The following is a 19,291-nucleotide window of genomic DNA, read 5'->3' as shown; positions in this document are numbered from 1 at the left end:
AGGCTCTGAGGCTGAGCCTGACAGCAGCTCTACTCTGGTGACCTCAAATATTCAGCCTTTATATTAACCATGGAACTCATTGCTCTGTTTTTAAAAGTGAAATTCTACACTTCGCCAAGGCTTTTAATAACCTTACAAAAACAACTTGTGTGGAATTTCAATTTATTCCCAGTTCCTCATTCTGTGACCTGGCTCTGTTCTCTTGACACTAAATTGGCTGACGGCAAACTTTCCCACAACTTCTTCTCCAGGGACTTAAAGGCAACACGATGAAACAATTGCAGTGTCTCTGTGCATTGTTTGCGAAATACTTATTAACGGCTGTGATTATGCTGTGGTAATTCAGAGTCAATGCGAGGGAGATAATAGGTTGTCTCCATGCTGCAAGAATGGAAAATACGCTGCCAATGGCCAGTGGCCTCTGTATAGATCCAAAAGTCTCTCCAGGCGCTTGGAGGAGAACTACCAAATGTTGTGGACCATTAACTTATGGAGTAGTAGTGCAAGAGGGGAATTGTCGAAATTGGGCACCTGTGTGGTATCAGGCAGTTCCTCTGCTCACTGTAGCCTTGCAAGACACAGCCTATGATGTTTGGAGAGTTCCCCCCACCAGCCCTCTGGATATGCTTTCCCACTGATAAAGGGGACTCCAGGGGGAGAAGGGAAAGAGCCATTGTGAGCTGCCTTCCAGGACAGATAAAATAAATCACGACTTCATGGGTTGCATGGGTAAACTATGCAATCCACACTCACAGGAGCCGGGGTGACCACCAACTTGGATGGCTTTAAAAGAGAATTCAACAAGTTCATAGAGGATAAAGGCTATCATTGGCTGCTACCCATGATGGCTATGCTCTGTCTCCACCATAGAAAGCAATGTGCTTCTGAATACTAGTAAACTGGAAACTGCAGGAGAGGGCTCTGGTGCTCAGGTCCTGCTTGTGGGTTTGCCATGGCATCTGAGTGGCTACTGGAAGGACAGGACGCTAGGCCGTTGACCTGGTCCAGCAGGCTCTTTTTATGTTCTTAGGTTCACTCCTGCAATCTTCGGTACAACTCGCTATGCAGTGGTACCACTGGATGTGAACGGGATCCGTTCCGAAACCCCGTTCACATCCTGAAGCGAACACAACCTGCGTCTGTGCATCTACGCGTGGGTCACGATTTGCTGCTTCTGCACATGTGCGTGACATCATTTTGACCGTCTGCGCATGCGCGAGCGGCGAAACCCAGAAGTAACGCATTCCCTTACTTCCGGGTCGCCAGGGAGCGCAACCCGAAAGTGCTCAACCTGAAGCATATTTAACCCGAGGTATGACTGTATAAAATTGGAACCAATGTTTCGAGTTAAGATATTGTACTGACTGAAAATACAGCACAACATTATGCTAGAGTAATTTTCCTTTCCCTCCCTCCCTCTCGCTGTAGGTGGAAAGGTGGTAGAGTAAGGTTACCAGATTTTTTTTCAATGATTCCGGAGACACTTTTCAACTTCAATGGATTTTGTATAGGGACTGATTTGTAAATTTGAATACTGTCCCCAGGAAATGGAATGTCTGGTAACCTTATGGTAGAGGAGAGAGAGAGAGAGAGAGAGAGAGAGAGAGAGGCCACTCCAGTTAGGAACAAATGAACTGGATATTTTACCCCTTGAGATCTTTAATGGGATACAACATTGCCCCTTCCATGTTTTTTAAAATACTACTGGTTTTTAAAATACTACTTGAAAGGTCTAGACACGCATCTGTAGTTGAGAGTCACATTTTCTTTGGAGTTTGTGTCCCTCCTTTCAGACCAGCACCCAATTCTAAATGATCAGAATTTGCGGCTGTATCTCATGACAAGGTTCAGTGGCAGCATGAGGGCAAAGTTGGTATGCAGCCCTCATTCTCAATGGGGTGGGTCTCCAGCCTTGTCATTTACAGTCATACCTCGAGTTACGTTTGCTTCATGTTGCGTTTTTTCAGGTTACAAACGTGGCAAACCCAGAAGTGTTTACTTCCAGGTCCGCCACTTCGCGCATGTGCAGGAACACTCTATCGTGTCACGCGCAGAAGAGGCGCTCTACTTACGGACATTTCGGGGTGAGAACAGCACCCCGGAACGGATCGCGTCTGTAAGTAGAGGTACCACTGTAGTTCCACTAATTTACTGTTCTGTGTGTCTGCACATTGGACACCTGATTTATTTATTTATTAAATTTCTAAACCGGTTTATATTTTTAATAAAAATCTCAAAGCGGTTTACAGCATATTAAATCAATAAAACAATAGCCGGGCAATGTTCCTCCGACCTCATGAGGAACCTCTTTAGTAGAGCTGATGAGTCTGGGCCCTGCCTCCTAGGCCAGGTGGGGCCATTTTCTAGGTGCAATTTTCATCCTGTCTTTCATCATGGAACCCAAGGCATTGCGTATGGGGTTACAAGGCAGTCATCCACCCACATAATCACCGAACCCAGATCTGCTGAGCTTTAGCAAGGTGGTAGTCTCATGTGCTTTCAGCCCATACTCTGCATCTGGGGAGTGACTATAAACTGCATTCTATTTCTGTTAACCTTATTTTACAATTTAGACGTTTCAAATAATTGTGAACACCATTAATTTGATGCACTTTTCATTTAGATCTTCTTCGATATAGCATTCCAATTCAATGTGTCTTCGCTTCTGGAAAATACTGTGATTCAGTTTTCTGTCACCAGGTTAGTTCTGACCGTTATTTGTAGTGTATTGTTAATCTCCCCACCAATGCCCAGTTTTGCTTCCTAGGCTACTAAGTGAGATACCATTTTCATATGAACGTTTATGAAGGCCCCATTTATAAATTGACAGTTGCTATTTATTACATGGATGGTAACAAATGAAGTAGGTTAAAGAAATAGATTCTGGCTAAATATTAGGAAGAACTTTCTGATGGAAAGAGCTGTTCAGTGATTGAATGGATTACCTCATGTAATGGTTCTAGGGGTTGCTCGTGCGTAAGTTGCCGTTACTCCTGCCTAGGTTGCCTGGTTGAACCCTTCTTGTCTGGACAGCCTCAAGTTCCGTGGCTGCCTCAGTCGCTGGTAGAATCCGTCAGTGGGCATTTCTTGAACCTCTTCCAGCATAGAAGCTGTTTGACGCCCAGTCTCCTCCTACTCTGCCTGCGCTGAAGTCTTCTGCGCAAAGTGGGTGTGGGCAGCGGAGTACTCGTGCCCTCTCTGCTGGTCTCCAGCGAGGAGTCCTGGAGCCACCTCTCCGATTCCCCCATCTGCCCCCCTTCTCCACTGGTGTTACGCTGATTTCCTTCCCCAGCGGATGGGCTACCTCTCTCCCTACTGGGACCCTCTCCGCCATCCCTCTGGAGCCTCCTCTCCACCTCCAGCTCCGATGGCAGTTCCCTGACACCTCAGAAGGTGATGGACTCCTCTTCAGAGGTTGGGTGGCCTTCCGAAAGGACTCTTTGGTTGTGATTCCTGCATTGCAGTGAATTGAACCAAATGATCCCTAATATTCCTTCCAACTCTACAATTCTATGTGTCTGTATTCTTGAGGTACAAGTGCATCTGGTTTTATAGCTGCCCCTTGGCAAAGTGTTCAGAAAAATGATTTATACTTTAACATAATTTAATGTCTGTCAAGTTGAGCCCTGTGGTTCAAACAACTGCTCAGCTGTAATTATTTTATTTCCTGATGTAATATTGGTTGTTGCCAGAAATTCCAGAGAAGAAAATTATTGGGTAGCAGGACAATTCTATGTCTTCGGCAGTTTGTCTACAAGTTTCTTACCTGAATGTGGAGCTTAGTCCGATATAACTTATTTTTGGACTCATATCTCATTTTATGTTGAAAACTGCTGTAGCTTAAAGCAACGGACAAATAGATGTGTTAATCCACAACAGCAAGCATTTCAGTCTAGCAAAACCTGACCTACCTATAGTGCATGAATTTCATATTTGATCTTAACAATTTTTCGTTTCAGTGACAGTGAAGAACACGAAGAGACCCTCGCGGATAACAGAGGAAGTATTGCCATACCAGTCAAATATGAAAGTGGATTAATATTTAAAAGGTACCTCTATATATTTTGCCAGAGCAAAATTGTCCTACAGCACAATTCTATACATATTGGTACTCAGAAGTATCATCAAATGGGGTTTGCTCCCATGTGGGTATAGGATTGCAGTCTGGTGGTATAATTTTATGCAATTTTACTTAGATATAACTCCCACAAGACTTACTAGGGATGTAAGAAGCATTGTTTTCTGTCCCGCCCTGTATTGGTCACATGCAACACTGTTTCCATTCTGCTACAGTTCATCTGACAAAAACTATATTATTCTACTTGGTGTCTGTTTTGGTGTATGTAAGTTACATCATTTATGTAATTAATTACATACATTGCTACATCATTACATGATTCCACCGCATAAGTTTCAATGCAAAGGAAACACAATGCAAATACTGTACATATCAAACTGAAAGCAAATACAGCAAATGCCAAACATATTTGGTGATCTGAATTCTGTTCTAGACATGGGACACACAAGGGAACAATTTCTGCTCCCATTTCTGTTTTCAGCTGAATTTTCAGACAACCTTACTTCCTAATAACCATGTTTAGGATTTCAGCCTTAGAGATAGCTTCACCTAAAGCAAAAAGGCACATATTCTATCCCACATAAGATGTAAGAAAAGCCCTGCTGGATCAGACCAAAGGCTTATCTAACCCAGAAATCTGTTCCCACAGTAGCCAACCAGATGCTTATGGGAAGCCCTCTCCATATTATAATTATTTATTACCTGTCATTCACCCTAGGGTCCTGGGGCAGGTTACAACATTAAAACAAAATATTAAAAACAGTTTAAAACAATTTACAGTTGCAGAAATAAGGTGAGGCCTAAAAATATACATCTCAAGTGTCAAAAGCCAGGATTAAGAGGTGCATCTATTCTCCATGTTCACTAGAAGCTGTATTTGACATCTATGGCTGATAGTTAAAGAGCATGATTTTTGCTTAATTACTGCATGGTTTTCTCAGCATCAGCACCAGCCCCTATCCCAAAATATGGGTATATTGAACACTATCTACCTTTTGATTATTTTATGTTACTGCATTGATATATGTGGGATATTTTGAAAACTCTAAATAACTATATGCATTTTTGTTTTGTTTTGTTTCTTTTTCAGAGAACCCAGTTCATTTCACATCATTATTGCTGCAAATGATACTTTCCCTAAATCTATTAATTCCACTGAGAACATTGGAGATGAAATTAACATAAACTACATGGTAAGAAAAAGCCTGCAACATTTACTGGCTGTTCTTTTCGTGTGTGTGTAAAAGCAAAATTTTACCTTTGTAAGCCTACCCTAGCCTATGACAGTTGAAAAACATGTTGTGGCAATCAGCTTTATAATTGTCAAAATGTGGTTTTTATTTGGTTTTGAACTGCATCACTTGTGTTTTGTAACCCACTCTTAGGCACCTTAGACTGAAGGGCCATTTTCGATTTCAGTCAGCGTGTTGGCATGGGGTGAAAGAGATTCAGCGGGAGACTCATAGAGTGATAGCAAAGTCAAAATCCCCACTCGTGAATATATTCAAAATTTAATTGCAAACAGAGCCAAAAGTAAGATAATTAGTCCCCACTTACATTTAAAATGGATACATCCATACATTTCAAGACCATTTGTCCTGGTTACATATTTGTACCTCTGTGTATTAAACCAGGAGTAGCATACTCAGCCAGAAAAAAGAGCTGAGATACTTCTTTCTTAGCCATTTATTTATCAAAAAGTATGACAGCTGTTCTTCTTTATAATTTACCCTTTTATGCCATTTAATTTACCATTTATGAAATTGTATAATTTATACAGAGTATACTATGATCTGATGTTGTAAGGCTTTGGGATTGCAAGAACTAATAATATCCTGTGGGCAGGTGCCAAACCATAGCTAGTATTCTGTATTCTGCACATTCAATAGGCATTGCCCCCCCCCCCCGCTTGTAGTTCAAAGAGGAATGGAGTAGGATGGTACTGGATATTGATGTGGTCCTTAGCACTGAATGAATGGACTAATCAAAGTGAAACTTCCATCCTTTTGTCCATAGATTGAAAAAGGTGACCATTTTCCAATGCCGCCCCTTACACTGCAAATCTTATATCCTAACCTGACTTCAGTCGAAAACTATATCCTCTACCTGACCGCAATATCTTTCTCAGAGGTAAGTTAGCTATATGCAAACAGCATTGCCCAGTAATTGGAAGTTAAGCTTCTTATCTGCATTGTGTGGATTTAATATTGTGATTGACAAGAAGTCCCATGTCTCTTTCCTTTGACTTTTCTAAATGGAAAGTGGAAAACCGTCATCTTTAATATTTATTGCAAAACGCTTAGAAGTTTTTGCTACAATCAAGTGGCATATAAATTTTGGTAAATGAAATTAAATTAAAAAAACTTCTAGAAAGTTTAAGGGATAAGAATAGAACAGTCTATTCTGTTCAGGTTAGAAACCAGAAAATCCACGATGTCGTCTCCAGCTTTGGACCAAATATTGTGGTCTGGGCAAGAAATTTCTTTTTACATGTCCAGGCTCACTTGGGCATGTAAAACTATTTGTGCTCTGCTTTAGTTATAACAAAATGTGGAATAGTGATTAAAAATAATCTACCCTGTTTGCTGTACCCTTTTCTGTTTATTATTGTATATTTTTCTTAGCACTGGGCTATGCTGTTCTTTCTGTTTAAAATTATTTTGCTTTTTAAATTACTATTTTCTGATCCTTTATACAGCATATAACAACTGCAGGGACTTAAGCCAACTTATTTGTGAAATTAACTTAAACATGGTTAAAACTGTCTTGGACTGCCAATAATATTTGTTTCCTGGTTGCTTTCTCCGCTAACAGAATGTAAACTGCAATTCCAGCCACTCCACAAATCCATTGAAAACTGGTGGTGGCCCTACTTTCGAGACATCAGAAATAAGACACCCTCTAAAGGATCCAAAAATAGTACGTTTTTCTGAATATCTGTCTGTTTGGGGAGGCTGAATATTATCACAGGCATGACTAGTTTCAGTTGGGTTATGTTAGGAGACATTTCCCTGTCACTGTTAACTGTAATCATAATCATATTTTTCTTACCCTTTGCTGGGAATAGTATGCACAGGACTAAGAAATGCATAATAAGGAGAAGCAGGTTAGTGGGAGGGGCAGGAGGGGGGCGGGTGAGATGGTAGGGAGGTATGTACAGTGCAAATGTACATAGAGCCAATACAGCTCTCCTGCTGGTGCAATTGCACCATATTGACCTCCGTTGCCTTGCTGCTTCCAATAACTTGTACCTACGGGACCGCCTCTCCCAGTATGCCCCACGGAGGACCTTAAGGTCCATAAATAGCAATACTCTAGAGGTCCTGGACCCTAAGGAAGTCAGATTAGCCTCAACCAGGGCCAAGGCCTTTTCAACACTGGCTCCGGCCAGGTGGAGCGCTCTGTCTCATGATACCAGGGCCCTGCAGGATCTTATTTCTTTCTGCAGGGCCTGTAAGACAGAGTTGATCCGCCTGGCCTTTGGCTTGGAATCAGCCTGATCCCCTCCCCCTCTTTCCTTTTCCTTCTGTGATGGAACCCCTACTTGGGGACTTCCCTGGCTTTTTTCTGGCCCACGTAGGACCAGTCTGGATAGTTGGCCTTGGTGAAGATTTGACATTTTCTCCCCCAAAACAGTTTTTGATCTGAGCTTCCACTGAAATGAGGCTGCATTTTAAGTTGTATTTTAATCCTGTTTTTAAGTTGTATTTTAATCAATTGTTTTTATACTTCATGTTAGCCGCCCTGAGCCCAGTCTTGGCCGGGGAAGGCAAGGTATAAGTAAATAAATAGGCAAAAGCAACTCAAATAAATAAATGAGCAAAAGGAACTAACCTGCCTGGAAACAAGCCCTGTGGCTCTGCTCCACCCAGTAAGCCACTTCTGAAAACCAGCACATGCAATTACAATAGCCCCATTGATAGACGTTTTCACCTTATTTAGATATGGTGAACATATACTCTTAGGAGTATAATTTTGAGTTTTGAGAGCCTTTATAGCCTTTTGGATCTGAGTTTCCTCCATTTTTCCATTGCAGTGAACAGAAATACGCAGCGATTCTTTTTTCCATTATTTTGTAAGTCGGAAATATGCATACTGGTTTAAGTTGCTCTCTGTCTCAGAGTCTGTGGCACCCTTTTTCACCACATATCCTATACGACTGCCATTCTGTGCATTTCAGTAGAAATAATATATAATAATAGATGTTGAAAGACATTTATTTCAGTGGGGTGAAGAAAATGGCTGTCAGGATATCTGAAGTCAGGCTATTTGGGGCAGTCATGTTTGGCAGAGGTTTAATTAATAACGTCTGTCTATTACCCTTCAAACAGAACTGTGATTTTTATCGCTGTGAATCCATTAACTGTACGGTGGCCCCATCGAATATAACTCATGTGAACATTTCATTCCGAATCTGGAAACGTACCTTTAAAAAGGTAAGTGAACTGCCAACTTTGTTACAGTCATGAGTCCAAAACGAAGTTATGCCACTGTCACAGTTCTATATGTAGGTATAATTGCCTAATGTATCTATTATGGTTGCGCACTGGATTTGGCCAAGGCCTGAGTCCACAGCCGCATCAGCTCTACCTAATTCAGGTGTCAGCTGCAGTGACGGATTTATGTATAAGCTAAACAAGCTATAGCTTAGGGCCCCACTTTCTTGGAGCCCCCCCCCCAAAAAAATTTGTGGTTTTTATGTTGATCTTTTCTGTGAACTGCCCTGAGCCCTCTGGGTATAGGGCAGTATATAAATTCAATTAATAATAATAATAATAATAGATACTGTTAGCTTTTAATAAATGAAGAAGAGGTTAATGACAGACAATCAGCCTGTTATAAAGCAGGACAAAGTAGCAGAGAATGTTTTGTTTGCTTGTTAAGACACACACACACACATACACATACACATACACATACACATACACACACACACCATTATACATCACTCATGCTCTCTTTATGGGAGAAAGGTATCATTGGAGCATACAGGGATGTTCATTGGGATCACAGCTGCAGGAGAAAGGGTTAAACATCAGTACAGTCCCAGTGAAAATTTCCCACTCCACCCTCTATCCTGGAACCTATGATTGAATAAAATTAATACACTGGTGTAGTTCTGGTGGCAGTGGAGGGGAACAGCTGGGGGGCAAGTGTTACAAAAAGGCACATAACTGAAGGAACCACTGACTTGCTCCTTTATTTCCCACATTTTACCAGTAAGGAAGAGGAGCTGTTCAACAAGACAAGAAGCAAGTGCCAAGGCAATCTCAGCAAGACAGCAGACAGTGGCAATGAATGTCATAAGTCAAGAGAGGGGGCAACTTTTATCAGACAGAGAGTTGCATTGGTACATGCTCAGCACATGGCAAAGTTCTGTGCCAGAGTGCCAGCGACCAGAGAGTGGGTGGGATAAGAACTGTAGTTCTCAGACCACCTCTCAAACAGGTCTTCCACCTGCTGTTCTACGGTTTTAAATAATTTCCTCTTAGAAGCAGAAATCATACTCTGTTCTGATTCATCTCTGGAAACTCATGCTTCATCAAACTGCCTTTCTTCTGCTTTATTCTAGGCAAATCTTCATAGTGCAGAGGTCAATGTAAGAGCATTACTTAGGAGTGGAAATTCATTACTAATATTGAAAAAAGAAAATGAAAGAATAGAGGTAAGTCCCACCAGACTTGCAAATACTGGAAGCTCAATCCACAAACCAGTTAAGGCAGGAAAAAAGGCTGCCATCCTAAGCTTATGAATTATGCCGTAAGGCTCACTGAATTTACTTCTAAGTAAACATGCAGACTGGCTGCTCATTTGTCCAGAAATATTTATCCAGATTCACAACTACAATCAGATGGAAAGGTAGTAAAAACATTCTGTTCATTGATTTTCACATGATGTGGAAAATTAGCCACCTAATTTCTTCTCTGCCACTGCACTCTTAATTAAATTAGTGCATAATGAGGGTGCTTATTTTTAACATTCGCAGCTTTGCAGCACAATTCTCTGCATATTTATCCAGAAGTAAGTCCAATGAGGCTTTCTCCCAAGTAAACACTTACTTCTGAGTAAACATGCCTGGGCTTGCATCACACATCAGCTGTTCAGATCTCTTGGGATGCAGTTCTTTACAAAGTTTATCGGAAGAAAGTCTCATTAAACGTATTTGGATTCACTTCTGAGTTAGCATGTATAGGATTGTGCTGCTAGTATGCATTGTTTGTGAATTCAGCCTAAAGTGATTGGTAATTACATTTCATTGACTTCAGCAGTACTTGTATACACAAAACCTTGAGATCATTTGCAGCCGTTTTTATTTCAAAACACTTTTTGGGACGACACTAATTTGCACAGGTAACTAGTAGAAGCAAAACTCTCACACAGCTTTCCCCTGGATATTATCCCACGTAATAGGCTATGAAAAGCCTCTCCCCCCCCCCACTTGCTTTTGTGTATTTGCATGAAACTTCAAAATTAAATACAGCTAAAAGTTTATGTGTGATAAGATACAATTAAATACAGATTAGATTAGACCTAGACCATCATTACTGAAATGCTGATTTATTTGTGTGTGTGTTTTCAATTTTCAGACCATTATTAAAATCTCCAAAGAGCTTCTTCCTGGTCATGTGCCACTATGGGTTATTCTGCTGAGCGTTTTTGCTGGACTTTTGATTCTTACGCTGCTTATATTTGCATTATGGAAGGTATGGTATATCCATCGTTCGTTCCATATTTGAGTTTAGTGTTTCAGAATTATTCCCCCCTCAGTGAAAAATCAGTGAAATTCAAAACAAGGTGATCAGTATTAAAGCAAAATCTGATTGCTCCCTACATGTTATCTTACTGATAAAGACAGCCTTGTGCCTCTATTGTTGCAGCAGGAATAACATATAAAGGAATAATGATCTCAGTTCCCCAAATGTTGTTTCTTATACAGCTAAAATGGCACCATCCATGCATAAGGAGGGAGGTGTTAGCAGACTTCAACAAACCTGAAGTTTTACAGAAGATAAAAAACATATTTTAAGGGGGGGACCCTAAAGGGTGAGGAGGGCTCCTGAAACAGAATGCTGACTACAGCTACAGCTACAGAATGCTGACTAAATGTTACTCATACTCATCCACTGATTTCTAGCATTGAATATCACCCATAGTACATAGTATCTGATGACTTCCATTGCAGGAAGCATCTGGGTGGCATTAAGCATTTGACCACAAGTGGGAGCCCTTGTCAAAGCAAAAGAAAGAAAGGGAAATAACACAAAGCAGATTTAATATGTATACAGTGGTACCTCAGTTTAAGAACAGTCCTGTTTACGAACGATTCAGTTTACGAACTCCGCAAAACCAGAAGTAGTGTCCCAGTTTAAGAACTTTACCTCGGTCTAAGAACGGACTCGAAACAGTGGAAGGGCACCGGCATCGGGAGGCCTCATTAGGGAAAGCGCACCTTGGTTTAAAAACAGTTTTGGTTTAAGAACGGACTTCTGGAACCGATTAAGTTCATAAACTGAGGTACCAGTGTACACAATTTGTACACAAGTACAAATTTGTACACTGTACACAAGTACCAGCGTCTTAGGAGTTGCACAATGATCGCCTTAATTCAAGTCTTTCTGTTTTTTGTGTGACTGAGTGTCCTATTTCTGATGTTTTATAACAACTAATCAGTTATTCCAAACTGATTTTTGATGGCAAAACCTCTCTTGACAGAGAAGTGTATGTTAGGTAGATTGGCCTTAAATACAAACAGAAATGAATTTCTTCCCCCATCCTTGTACATCCCTGCAAGTTTTCAAAGCTGGATTAAAATGTTGTTACTACTTTCCTTTCAGGCTGGGTTTTTCAACAGGCCTTTAAGGAAGAAAATGGAGAAATGAGAAGGGGGAACCCTCCGAAAGAAAACTAGGAATTCTACAAGGACTTGTCCTCAGGTCTTCCTCAGAAATGTGACTGTAAAACACTGACTTGGAGCAATCTAGGTGGTCACAAAAGTTTTCTTGAACACTAACAGAAAGTGCCTAACACTAAACACACACACACACAAACACACACACAAACACATGAAGCCAACAAATCAATGATAGAAAAGGGCACACAGCACATGTTGTGTGTCTAAGGAGACTTTGGGCTTCTGCATCTCAAGCAACCCATTTCCATGGGGCATGCAGACCCCTTTTAAAACCGAGGAGAGCTTTAAAAGCAATTTGGGATATGGCCAGAATGGAGAGTGGTCTACAGAGGAAAGGAAACAACAGTGGAGTTGTGGGTTGGGACCAACTGGCTGAAGGTAGCTTAGCTTAGCTCTGCAGCTCTGTAGATCCCAGTCATTTTCCCCCACCACCTCCAAAAAAAATTGGTGTTTGTTTTCAGAGCAGCATTCCTCTTAGGCTGTCACATTTATAGGGCAGTGTGTTCTATTGAACTAAATGGGATGCACTTCCTAATAAGACAGGTTTCCTACCCATCTGGCGCTCTCCTGATATTTTGGAATACAGCCACGTTAGCCACAGACAGCACAGCCATCCGTCCCCAGGCTTAGAGAGAGTATTGAATTCGGGATCAGTCTCTGATACGTACAGCAAACGTTTCGTAAAGTTGCTGTTTCGTTGTTCCAAAAGAGGGGAGAAGGTGCAGAATCATTTCCCATAAGTAAAAGAATTCAAAGCTTGGTACTTCACTGTAAGCCTGAATTTCAAATCCTGAACATAGCTGTTGGTTTGAGAGGCAAACATTTGCTTCGAAGAATTGCGCTCAGAATGCATCGTTTTAAAAAGGAAAGTTTTCCCTGCTCTATTTATGATGAGACACGCAGATGTGTTTTGCTCAATTTATTGTATGACCATCAAAATATATATATACAAGTGCAGTGCTGGTGCTGTCCATTCCTGACACCGCCCAAATTTTTCATTCATTCACCATTTTACAAAAGGAGGTTTTGTGCCTAGACATACTTAGTTTCTGTGGTTTCACTAAGATTTTTGAAAGGATAGTCAAATCTGCACACACCTTTTTCAAACATTTAAGAGACGGGAAAATATATATGGGTGGTTGTGAGTTCTATGGTGCTGGTGGGCATTTAACCCTGGTTGTACTATATTTCCTCCATTAATCTGGCAATTATATTGGGGGTGGGTAGGATGTAGACAATGCCGTTGCTTAAAAATTAAAAAACAGTGCCAGTCAGTAAAGAGCCTCTCATACCTGTGGCTTGTAATGGAATATTTGCTTAAATATTTGTTTCCAATTTAACTGGCACATTGGAATTTTGGAAATGTGAGCAAGTATTTCGTGGAATGGCCAAATATCATTATGTCTATTGGAGGGATTGGGGTCCAAACCCAAAACTTATCTATGTTGCCCTATTGCTATAAGGTTACAAATCAGCTGTATTAGCATATAACTACATGAAGATTGCAAGTGGCCATAATTGTGATGTGTGAGGAATTCACAGCATGAATAATCACACATATTTGTTTAGTACGGCATACATTTCACACTGGAGATTCTGTTGTTTGCCATTTAAGACATTGTCAGAAAAACTCGTCAAGAATCCTGTTATTTGCACATAAATTAAAAGGAATGGAAACTCAGATTTAGGATTATACACTGATTCCTACAAGGAAATGCATCACAGTATCAAGCAATTAAAAAGAAACAACAGTCTAGCGCTACAATGAAGCAAGGTGACCTCCCTTGGTTTTCATTTTTTGCTACTTAAGTGTCGAGGAATTATTTAAACAGTAGCTATGTTAAGTGTCTGTCTGAAACACTATTATGTACACTGTATCTATAGAAATACACTGAAATAGATAGAATGTTTAAAATCCTAATAGAGCACAAAACACAGTGGCCCAAATCCCACTAAATTTAGCCACAGGCGACTGAAAGCACAAGAAGGTTATTTAGATACAACTAACTTGTTCCAATTAGCCACTTTAAAAAAGGGAAATCCATTCATTTTAATGGAACTCAATTTAATGGTAAACTTGCTTAGGATCAGGGCCCGAAGATTGCACTCAATGGCCCATTTAGTCTAATTTAAGACAGTGGAGCTCTACTGGAGAAAGTTGGCTGCATATTGTTATCTAATATTGTTTAATGCAAGTCTAATTATCTTTCCCCAAATATATCACCTTTCTTCTGCACTATGAAATTTTTTTGCTATACATTCACAATTTGAGTAGCTTGTTGTGTATATAAATGTGGATATTTAAAATGTAAACTTGGTACATACTGTTTAACTTCAAAAGTTTTATCTCTTTTATGCTACCCTATCTGAATTTTTCACTATTCTTGGTTGGTAGGTTATTCCTCTCCCCAAGAATGAACACGTACATATGAGCTAGTTCACACATGACAGCAAACCACAGGAACCAGCCTTGTCCCTGTGCACTTCTTCCTATTGTGTTTTCAATTAGTTACTTACTGTTTGGCAATAAATAAATAAAAGCTGGCCATTACATCTGATCTAGGAAATAACAGTTTGCACTAATCCTTCAACCTAGGATTGTAGAGCCAACTTCAAACTGGTTTACAATCCTAGTTCAGAAGGAAAGCACAAACCATGGTTTACTGATCTGGGTGCAGCAGCAAGCTATGGTTTGCACTGAAGTGAGAATTAACTAATTGAAATAGAGAAAACAAGGAGACAGGAAGAAGGGCAAAACAATGCGCTAGCTCAAGGTTTATTCCAGTAGTATCAAACCATTAGCTTTAAATATATTTGAGTATACACAGAGTTAAATAAATTTCCATTTATTGTTTTAAGTGATTATATCAAATTGATGTAATGAGTCTGATTCATGCTTTATAGTATCCATAGCATTCATAAGTCTGAAGCAAACCATGAGTTCATTCCTGAATGCATACTGTTTGTTTGTGTATGCTTGTTCCTAGTACAATTTCACAATCCTGTCTGAAGAAGATGAACAAAGCCCTTTGTTTAGTGAATATAACTTAGCAGAAACCACAGACAGACCCACAACTTGAGACTTCTGAATAACTATGACTCTGTAGGTTGCCAGTTCTTGAGCAATTCCTCAAGATCAGTCAGCTGTGCACCTGGAAAGATGAGATAGTGAATCTTGACCTCATTCTATTTCACCCTCCTTATGTGTAATTTCTAGTATCGTAATGAACTGGATCCAACCTCACAACACTATCATAACAGTGTCTCTTCTGAAGCAAGTCCCAGTGAATTCAATTGGGATTACATTTCTAGGAATGAAGTATATAGCATTGCAATCCAAATCAGTTGTACCTGTGCCCCAATGAAATCAGTGGGACGAACTCGTGACTTAATTTTACTGTTTGGATTGCTTCACGTGAATTATTTCATGCAACAACCCTGTCAAGTGTAGGTATTGTTGATGGGGCAGAGAAAGTAATCACCAGATGGCCTTAGGCAAGCCAGAGGTGAGAGATCTGAACCACAGGAGAGGATATTGCTGTTTTACTCAAACAGAGGCATCTGGTTGGCCACTGTGAGAACAGGACGTTGGACTAGATGGGCCTTGGCCCTGATCCAGCAGGGCTCTAACGTTCTTAATCTTCAACTCTGCTTCTTAACCATAATGCTAGAAGGGACATGGCTCAGTGATAGAGAACCTGGTTTGCATGCAAAATATCCCGGGTTCAGTCCCTGGCATCTATACACCCCTGTCTGAAACCCTGGAGAGCTGCTTCCAGTCAGTGCTGATGATACTGTGGATGTTGGACCAATGATCTGTTTAAAGTGACATGATGATGCTTTAAATGTTGAGTGCAGATAGGGCCTCATGCTAGAGTTGAAGAAGAGGAACAGGTACGAATGAGCATTATGGCATTGGTGTTGTGCAACTTATCTGAGAAAGCTTATACCCAGAGCGAACTTAGTTGGTCTCTAAGGTGCTACTGGACAATGTTTTTTTTTTATTATTATTTGAGATACACATTTTTGAAGATAGAGAACAGTAGAAAAGAAGAGTTTGCTTCTGCACAGGTTTTTTGTTTTTATTTTTGGTCTTTCTACATTCTTCTTGACATTGCTCTATTAAAAAGAAAGAAAACACACTCCAAGTATTTGTGTGTCATTATATGTATATGTATATGTATATGTATAAATCCCCTCTTTCATGGAAAATGTGTTTTTCCAGGAACAAAACATTGGTGTTGGAGATTTCCCACAACAGAAGCAGCTTTCTTGATATTTCAAAGTGTATAAATTTGAAAGTTCAGCACTAAAAACCTTTTGATCACAGGTGCAGAATATGAAAATGTTGACATAAGTAAAAGGACAAATGATTGTTGTTGCATGTAAGCGTCCAAATTCAAGATTATCTGTTGCATGAATTTCTAAGAGTTTCCTTACTAGCACAGATCTAAATGACTCACTGACTTCTCCCACACTGCTTAACAATGTTCCTCAGAAGACGTTGCAACATTTTGTGTTGATACAGGGTGAGCATGAATGGAGGGGGTGGCCTTATCAGATGAGACGCGTATCTTGAATCACCGCATCTCCAGGAAAACATCCTGCCCATTCATGGTGTGCATTTCATCAAGTTCTTGCTGCATGAACCCGATTTTTAGAGGGCAGAGCCATTATAAAAAAAAGTAAATAAAATAAGTGGCTTGTTTCTAAAAAAAATAAATGTCAGAAATGAAGTCCATTTGGGGAAAAAATATTCTCTTAGCAAAAAGATGTAGCAAAAGTCCACAAAAAGTGTAAGAATGTGTATTTCAAAAAGTGATAGCCAACATTAGATATACCCAGAAGAGACCTGTTAAAATCAATGAATTTAAGTAACTTTATTTAAATGGATCATCGTCTATTGTGATAACATGGTAAAACTGTACCTTTTTTTCTATGGAAATTGTCACTTGAATAAACACTCTTCTCCTTGTTGTAGGTTTCCACTCCTTTTTTGTTCATTCATGAGCTGGTGACATTAAGCCACCAGTGTTATCTTTCAAAATATTAATAAGCTCCTTCAACATTTGTTTAAAGATGAGCCAGAAATTATTTTGGCTTTGTGTCTTGAAATAATCCGCAGAGTTTTTCAAACAGAAATTCCATCCTAAGATGAAAAATGCAAACACAAAACATTTGGTAAGATATAAATGACACTCGCTTCATGATGTGTTAAGGGAGTACTCACCCCAACCCAGTTATTTACTATGAGATTTCTATGGCAAGTGTTTCTGAGTATTCTATTGACGAATGGAATTGTATCAAGGTTAACATTCAGCTAAAGGTCTCCAATATGGGCCGGAAAATTTGTTGTTGCTGTTCTTTCTGTTCATCTATTTATACAATATGGGTTGCATATGCACCATACATTTAAAGAACTATTACACCACTTTAATAGTCATGGCTCCTCCAAAAGAATTATGGGAGCTGTGCTTTGCTAAGGGTGCTCCGAGTTGTCAAGAAACCCCATTTCCGCTCACAGAGCTACAATTCTCAAAGTTCCCTGGGAAGAGAGGATTGTTAAATCACTCTGGAAATTGCAGCTCTACAAAGGGTACTAGTACTGGTGTGCATATTTCAGGGAACTCTTGTTATGGTCTCTAGGGTGCACCTGTCAGAAAAACCTGAGCCATAGACACAGGTGGTGCTGTGGTCTAAACCACTGAGCCTCTTGGGCTTCCTGATCAGAAGGTCAGCAGCTCGAATCCCCATGACGGGGTGAGCTCCCATTGCTCTGTCCCAGCTCCTGCCAACCTAGCAGTTCGAAAGCACACCAATGCAAGTAGATAAATACAGTGGTACCTTGGGTTACATACGCTTCAGGTTATAGACACTTCAGGTTACAGACTCCGCTAACCCAGAAATAGTACCTCGGGTTAAGAACTTTGCTTCAGGATAAGAACAGAAATCATGCTCTGGCGGTGTGGCGGCAGTGGGAAGCCCCATTAGCTAAAGTGGTGCTTCGGGTTAAGAACAGTTTCAGGTTAAGAATGGACCTCCAGAACGAATTAAGTACTTAACCCGAGGTACCACTGTACTGGTAGGTACTGCTGCGGTGGGAAGGTAAATGGCATTTTTGTGCACTCTGGTTTCCGTTATGGTGTTCCGTTGTGCCAGAAGCAGCTTAGTCATGCTGACCTGGAAAGCTGCCTGTGGACAAACGCCGGCTCCCTCAGCCTGAAAGCAAGATGAGCGCCGCAACCCCATAGTTGCCTTTGACTGGACTTAACCATCCAAGGGTCCTTGACTTTTTTTTTGGGGGGGGGGGTAGCATGTGAGGAGCACTTCTTGTCCTCATTGCTATTGTGTCCCTCTAGGGCAACACTTTCCATCTTCCCAACTGCAGCCCCTTTCGGAAAGAGATGATTTGGCCATGGTACTCCACACTCAGTTTACTTCCAGACTGGATTATTGCAAATAGCACTGTGTGGGACTTCCCTTGAAGACAACTTGGAAACTTTAATTGGTTCAAAATGCAATAGCCAGATTATTAGTTAGGGGTCCGTTTAGAAATGACATAATAACCCTTGTTTTAAAATGCCTGCATTGGTTGCCAGTGCATGTCTGAACCTAATGTAATCCTCATAGCACCCCTGAAAATTATAGGCCAGTATAATTATGCCCATAGTGCAGGTGGAAAAGGCGACACTGAAAAAGTATGGCTTGGAAGGCCAGCCAGCTGTGTGATGAAGGCAAAATTTCAGCCTTGGGACTTCCAGACTCACATCATAGATCCCGACACTAAGCCAGTTCTCAGACAGAGGAAGGAGCTTCCTTACATCTGTTTATGGAAGCTTAGGTGACGGATATCTCAAAGGAAACTGTGGTACAAAAATGGTCCTCTGCTGGGCGTCTCTTTTGCATGCAGTGGCAAAAGTGGGCATGAACAGGCAGGTACAGCATACTAGGAAAATTCTGTGGAGAAGTGGTAACAAAAAGCCCACACATTCTTAGTCATCCCTCTGCTCAGGAAGGCACTAATACAATACAATTAAGGAATTTTACACGAGTCTTTGCCAAGCTGGTGCCCTCCAGGTTGTTGGACTACACCTCCCATCATCCTTGACCATTAGCCCTGCTGGCAGGGGCTGATGGGAGTTGTAGTTCGAAAAGAATCAGGCTGGCACCTCAGGGTTGATTTAGACACAGAACCTCCTTTTTTTATGTTCACTTCTCTTTAGATGTTACTTCACTGTCTTTAAAATATAGTTGCGCTGAATGGGGTCCTGGCCATCCGCCCTAAAGTCCTGCCCTGGCAG

The 19,291-nt window shown here is 40.7% G+C and overlaps 1 protein-coding gene and 1 long non-coding RNA gene across 3 annotated transcripts in view; one reads left to right on the top strand and one right to left on the bottom strand.

Annotated features, from left to right (window-relative positions):
- The window catches only part of ITGA1 (integrin subunit alpha 1), a 73,522-nt gene extending 56,556 nt beyond the window's left edge, over positions 1–16,966 (top strand). Inside the window, exons 22-30 of one of the 2 annotated variants that reach the window (XM_083402701.1) lie at positions 2,624–2,700; positions 3,960–4,049; positions 5,169–5,271; positions 6,095–6,208; positions 6,893–6,997; positions 8,410–8,514; positions 9,651–9,743; positions 10,666–10,782; positions 11,914–16,966. In XM_083402701.1, the coding sequence (XP_083258827.1) occupies positions 2,624–2,700; positions 3,960–4,049; positions 5,169–5,271; positions 6,095–6,208; positions 6,893–6,997; positions 8,410–8,514; positions 9,651–9,743; positions 10,666–10,782; positions 11,914–11,958 (849 nt within the window). In that variant the 3' untranslated portion in view covers positions 11,959–16,966. Of the gene's footprint in view, positions 1–2,623; positions 2,701–3,959; positions 4,462–4,527; positions 5,272–6,094; positions 6,209–6,892; positions 6,998–8,409; positions 8,515–9,650; positions 9,744–10,665; positions 10,783–11,913 lie in introns of those variants that run through there. The other variant, XR_014502780.1, reaches the window with a different exon arrangement.
- LOC310659660 lies at positions 16,705–19,286 on the bottom strand. The gene is made up of 2 exons (XR_014502915.1): positions 18,758–19,286; positions 16,705–17,139 (listed from the first exon to the last, which is right to left on the bottom strand). It is a non-coding gene; the product is annotated as an uncharacterized lncRNA (long non-coding RNA).
- Between the last annotated feature and the right edge of the window lie 5 nt (positions 19,287–19,291).

The sequence above is a fragment of the Podarcis tiliguerta genome, assembly GCF_965153285.1.
Source record: "Podarcis tiliguerta genome assembly, chromosome: 11".
In the NCBI taxonomy this organism is placed as follows: Eukaryota; Metazoa; Chordata; class Lepidosauria; order Squamata; family Lacertidae; genus Podarcis; species Podarcis tiliguerta.
Note: the sequence above shows the minus strand (reverse complement) of the source record. Positions and strands in the feature narration are given on the sequence as shown.